The following is a 6,182-nucleotide window of genomic DNA, read 5'->3' as shown; positions in this document are numbered from 1 at the left end:
AAGGCTCAAAGGAGAGCAGGACTGGATTCCTACAGTGTAAAGCAGCACTGACATCACCAAGTACAAAGACTTTAAAGCAAATACGGTAGAAAATTATCACTTAGTTAAGAGACATCAAGGGGTGTGACACCTCGAAGTGCACTGCTCCCACCGAAGCAAAATGCAGTTCATTAAGACAGAATGAAGATAGCAAGACAGACATGTGCCTGTGAAATACCTGCTGCAGCATCTCTTCCGTGGCATTCAGCTTCTCCCTGTGCTCCTCTAGACAGAACTCCAGATCCCGAATCTTTTCTCCTTGGGCTTCCACCTGGTCCGTAAGCACACTTACCTGCACAGCAGAGAAAAAGGAATGCATATTTAGTACCTTGCACCCATGCCATACGTGTCACCTGAAGAACTGTATTATGTGAGTAACAATGCTGGCTGGGCCACAAATGAAATGGGACAATGGCGGGAGGAGGAAAAGCAGCAGAGCTCTGCAGTGGACATAACACATGACAAAGGTAACAAGAGAGGAGGGAAAGCTCTCTCCTCAAGCGTACTGGAATTTCAGCCAAAGTTCTGGCAGATGCAATGCAATCCAGTAGCTCCCCTCCTGAGTCATCTTAGAAGTTTTCTCAAGGGGTGGCTGCTGCATTTGACAGCCAACATTTATGCCTTTGCTGTGACAATACATTAACTAAAACCCACTAGCTTCTACTTTAACAACCAAATAGCTAAACCTCACTGCATACAATTTATTCTGCGTTCCAAGTGATTGCACACAGTGTACCATAGCGTACAGCTTCTCCTTTTCAGAACAATAAAAGCAAAGGAGGTTAAAACACACAGACTGAGGCTAGGCAAGACCAAGACAACACCTTTCAGACTGCAGACTGATTCCCGTTTTGCCTTTTCTGAATTAAGTTTTTGCTTTAAGCACGCTCTTCTGAGGAAATCTGCAGTACCGCTGGGAAAGAGGGCAAGCTGCCTAGAGCAGAGCTCAGCGCTTTCACAGCTCTTAGGCCAGGTCCGTGTCAGGGGACTGCGGGATGACTACGCAGACCAAGGGGTGCCAGCTAGTCCCAACTGATGGCAAGAGTAAGCCAGCTGGCAAGAGCACTCAGGGCTGACCCAGCCCAGCCCATCAGCAGATGAGCAGGACCTCTGAGGAGCTGCTCATCTCCTCCCACCTGTTGGCCAGTCCTGCAGCTTTTGTCGCCTTTCAGGAAAACAAGACATCTGTCACCTGATGTGGACAGCATGGGAATGGTCACAGAAAATGGTGATCTTAAGGATACACATGCATGTAAGAAGGTGGTCACCCTGCAGACCTGCTCACCTAACAAGAATCAAAAAATCAGATACACAGAAAGAAAGCTCTCTAGATTTTTCCTGCAATCTGAATTCACACCTATCCTTAATCTGTGTTAACCCTCAGGTATCAGCAAGCCTTCTGAACACTGTCCAAGATGACACAACTGCAAATAAATCCTCAGAGGCTTTATCACATACTATCAAAAAGTCTTACGAATGCGAGAGCAGAAAAAAATAATTTAGGTGACTACTCACTTGTAGAACAAGAGATTCCTTATCATTTTCCAGACGAGCCAGCCTTTCTTGATACACATCTCCATTCCCAGATATATGTCCATTAGTCTGAGAAAGACAGCAAATACTGTGTTGTCAGCTATCGTACCGTAAGCACCATTCAACATTACCACCACACTTAAGGAGTATTTTTAGTCTGCACAGTTCAAGAACAGATTTAAAGCATTCTTCAGCCCCCAAAGGGTGAAAAATCAAACTGTCAACAAAGGATACACAACCACTGTTCAGGACAAGAATTGTTCAGAGGCTTAAAGATGAGAAAGGAAGAACCTTTTGGTGACCCAATTCTGCAAAATTCACTTACTGTGCATTCAGCATTTTGTTAACAAAATTTGTGCTCAATGATGTACTATGCTAAGCCATACTTGCAAAGAGACAAATACCCCAAGACATTCAGCAAGAGAAAAAAAATCAACATACAATCCACAAAATGTGCATTATGCTTCTTGCAAGTCAAACAATTTTTTCTAAAACACACAGTAAGAGACATCCTTTTACATCAGGCACATTTTTACTGGGTATGGGTGAATGTCTGCACTCTAAATGCATCTCTTTATAAAGCTGCCTGAGGCTAAAGAGAAACAAGAATACATGTTAATGCTATCAGAGAGTTCAGAGGAATCAGCAACTTTCTTTCTTCATAATAACTTCAATGCTCTTGAGCAGTGAGAAGGATTTTACTCTATCCATATTCAAAGCTGTCTCAAAGCACTTTGTGATGGACACCACAATCAGATCTCAGCTCAGAAAAGAAATTCTCATTCCCATCATTGCATAAATCATGTAGAGGAGTCTGAGAAGCTGCTCTGAAATCCAGCGTGCCCAGTACAGGGGCTCCCACCAACTCCAAGAGGCCTTGATTTTCCTCTGAATACGTGATTAAAAGAAACCGGATGACTGATCCTCCTGCCCTGGTGAGCCTGCAGCACAACCCTGCCGTGAGAGGCCACCCCCACGTAGGAACTGCAAACCTCAGGCTCCCACTTTGAATCTCCCTTTCAAACAGCCTGTCTCCCCCGATTGCAGAGGACGCCTCAGGAAACCTGCCAGCTAAAACTCTTTTTCTAAGTTACATGCCTGACTTTGGGTGACAGGAGAAACTGCCTTGTTTGAAACCAGAGGAATAAAATGCCCACTGGCACCACTTAAAGATTAGATGCAAAGCAAACAAGAGGGGTACAAAGTATTTGACCTCACCTTAGCGCTCTGCTCAAGAAATCAGGCTTTGTCCTGGCAGCTTGTAAATCAGTGCGCAACTGCGAATGTGTCTCCCAAGCGTACATGTGTAACCTTTGCAAGGCGACCGTAACATCTGCCCCAGAATCACTAGAGTTACAGCAGACTAAGGAAGGATGCTCTCTAGTAATTTGTACCAATACCTCACACCACAATGATCCTCTGAATCTGAATTACTTGCCGGTCAATTACTAGGCCTTCTGACCATCAAGAAACTAAGCACCAAGGCAGAAGTACTCTAAACTTCTGAGTTTGCTCTGTTTTCCCCCTTACCTCTACCAGAATTTAGCTCATGCCATAGGGTTTCCATTTAAGATCATCGAGATCTTCAGTTTTGTAACAGTTTTAATTTAGGTGAAAGAAGTCAAAGAGCTTCCAAAATAAACTTGTTAGCTGCTCAACTAGCAGATTATGCTTTAAATTTTGTAACTGACTTGCATGCAAAATACAAAAACGGGGGGTTTGCATACTTTTTGCTATTCTGTAGCTCCCTTCTCATTTAAAGGCCTCCAACACATCTCAGGCACTTACTCAGCCTCCATGAACACAGTGTCTGTATTTTGTAATGTACAACACATTTATCAATCCAGTGTGTGTGTGTGTGTCTGATGTAGGGAAGTGATATTCGTCCCCCATTACAAGCAGGCAGCCAAGGTGCAAAGACGCTCCTCCATCCTGCCGGGGCTCACATGGAAGTCCTTCTCAAAGCACAGACTCGACTCCCTGCCCTCCCCATCAACGCCCTAGCCACTCAACCTCCCGATACCTCTGGTCAGAGTAACCAGAGACAAATTGACTAAAACCAAAGACTGCATGAAGAAAATATGCCGAGGTAAGTGTTGGTTTCACACTACGATGAAAATGTCTTTACGATGGATGCTGTGAAAACCGACGAGGTGTTAAAACAGAATGTTAGTCATCGTATGTAGCATCTTGCCAAGACACCTTTGTTGTTAAACTCTGTTCCCATTCCTCAAAAAAAAATCCTGTTTTGCTCAGCACGTTGTACTCGGGTTTAAAATAGGAGCATATAGACAGTGAGAGTTCAGGCTGCATCTGCCATTGCCATGAGGAAGGGGAGGAGGTGATGGGAACCCCAAAGAGGAGTGGAGCAAAGGTTGTTCTCTCACTAAACAAAATACACAGATGTCTTTGCTGGCAGTTGCCAGAAATATTTTGTAAAATATGCATAAAACCAGATCTCCTGTGGTACACCGAAAACAGAAAACTTTGTCTACAGCTCAGCAGCAGTTTGCTTTTTGCCTGAAATGTTATTAACTTCTACACAATACGTGGGACTAACTCTTCATTTTAGGTGTGAAAAGGCAAGAAAGTCACTGACTTTGGTTACAGTGGGGAAAAAGATGACAGGTGGAGAAAGGATGATGCAGAGAGGTCACAGCAGCTATTTCCCAGAGCAGCAGCCCCAGCAGCTCCTACGGTGGTGCAGGGATCAGGAACCTGCAGGCCACACGATGCCTTCCCGCATCTCTCCTCTGTACTGCCTTCAAAGGTAAAAAGTTGATACTTGGCACGTTTTTCTTCCCAGAGAGATGAGGATAGAAGAGCGGAGATGAAACACATGAAAAGAACAGGGTAATGATGGCAGGAGGCAGGACTGAAGAGAAATGGAGAGGGAAGATGCCCAAACAATAGATATGGGAAAGCAGGGCATCAGGAGATGGGGTGGAGGGAGCTCCAACAGGGAGGAACAGGCTGCAGGGAGGTCTGAAAGATGCCAGGAGACCTGGTGTGTGCAAAACCTGGGTGAGCTACACTTGGTGTGTCCTTCAGGAGGAGTTTCACAGCCTCCCCTGGGACTGAGCCTGGCAACTACTCACTCCGCAGAGCAATGGCTCTGCTTTAACAAAACCAAAAAAAAAAAACCCCAAACAACAAAAAAGAAAAAAAGAAAGAAAAGAAAATAAAAGAAAAGTAAATATTTGATCCAACAGCAACTGCAGGAGTATTTGGGGCACTCAGTAGTTCTGGATCAAATTTGTATCATCAAAGTCGATACAGGCTTAACATAGTTTACTAGCTGTGTAAGGCAAGCTTTGCCATTTTCCAAAGAAGGCTCTTCTTCATCAGCAACTTCAAATCTATGTGCAATTAAGCGGTTAGACTTAGCACGTGTTTTCAATTTAGAGATTAACTGCAAAACACTGTATGGAAAGAGAATGCAGATTTACCAATACTGATCTTAATCCTAAAAACAAAAGAACAGTTGTCACGATGCCACTGAGGCTTCAAAGAAGTTTGAGGTTAAGCATTTACTTAAAATGCCTTATAAGATCAGACCCAGTGCACTTAAAAACTCTGCGAGATCAATCCGTGGCTAATCTGTTAAACACGTGTGTAAGCTTTGTCTGCAATCATGTAAGTGTAAAAATCCACACTGCTCTGGAGGGAATTATTCCTGTAATAAGTAGATGCATCCCCAAACTTTCACAGCTTGCTTGCCCTCTGTCTGTAATCCATTTTCCCTGGAAGTGAGTTAGCATTCCAAACCGCAGGAAAGTTTCTAATAGCTGCCGTTTTAAACCTCCCAATAATAATAATAATAAAAAAATCCGTTTCCTCTCAATTGCTGAATTCTCTTTTCAAAAATAAATCTCATTTTTAGCCAACTGCAGCTGATAACCTCATTTTCTCTTCTGCTTTTGAGACAAAATAAGCAGAACAAATCACACTGTTCTTGCTGAAGATGCAATTTGATTTGCGTAGAAGGAGCTGCCACTCCAAAGCATTATTTTCTTGTACGGCAAATTGCACTGACTGTTTTGACCACCACAACCCAGTCAACAGTTGGGCAAGTGAGCTGTCCCTGACATCTCTTTCCTGACCGTCTGGAGTTAAATCAGAGCTCATCAACATGCTAATGTTGTTCAGATCATTATCATACACATTACCTATGCTTAGCTAAGCACAGCTACCACTGTTCTGCCTGTTCACTCGGTTTTAGGGAGTCCTTTGCAGTGGGGGCTTCTCCAGCCTCAGCTACCTCAACATCACTTGGTGTGCCACAGGCAAACCCTCCAGGTTTTCCAAGCAAAGTATTTGCCACCATCTCCCCTGTCATACAGAGCCGAGACAGCTTCACCCTCTGAACGATTGATTCCACCCCAAATTCATGCTGGTCAAATCTGTCTGAACACAATCCATACCCATGTTTAATCAGTCTGCATGGGAGCCCACTGCTGCCCTCCCAAACTGGCATCTCCTGCATTTCACGCCTCCCCCCTCACTGCTCTGAATATCTGCAGCCTGCTCCACATGCTCCGGCAGCATGCAGGCAGACCTGCTGCTAAGCTTTTCCTAAAGTTTACAGATTAGTTCCTTCCTACAGAACA

At 44.2% G+C, this 6,182-nt stretch overlaps 1 protein-coding gene across 1 annotated transcript in view; it reads right to left on the bottom strand.

The window, feature by feature from the left end:
* Nucleotides 1–6,182, bottom strand: part of PPFIBP1 (PPFIA binding protein 1) — an 82,891-nt gene that overhangs the window by 39,211 nt on the left and 37,498 nt on the right. The window contains 2 exon segments of the mRNA XM_009648760.2: nt 218–331; nt 1,555–1,641. Of these exon segments, the coding sequence (XP_009647055.1) occupies nt 218–331; nt 1,555–1,641 (201 nt within the window).

The sequence above is a fragment of the Egretta garzetta genome, unplaced genomic scaffold (assembly GCF_000687185.1).
Source record: "Egretta garzetta isolate BGI_Z169 unplaced genomic scaffold, ASM68718v1 scaffold81, whole genome shotgun sequence".
NCBI classification, from domain to species: Eukaryota; Metazoa; Chordata; class Aves; order Pelecaniformes; family Ardeidae; genus Egretta; species Egretta garzetta.
Note: the sequence above shows the minus strand (reverse complement) of the source record. Positions and strands in the feature narration are given on the sequence as shown.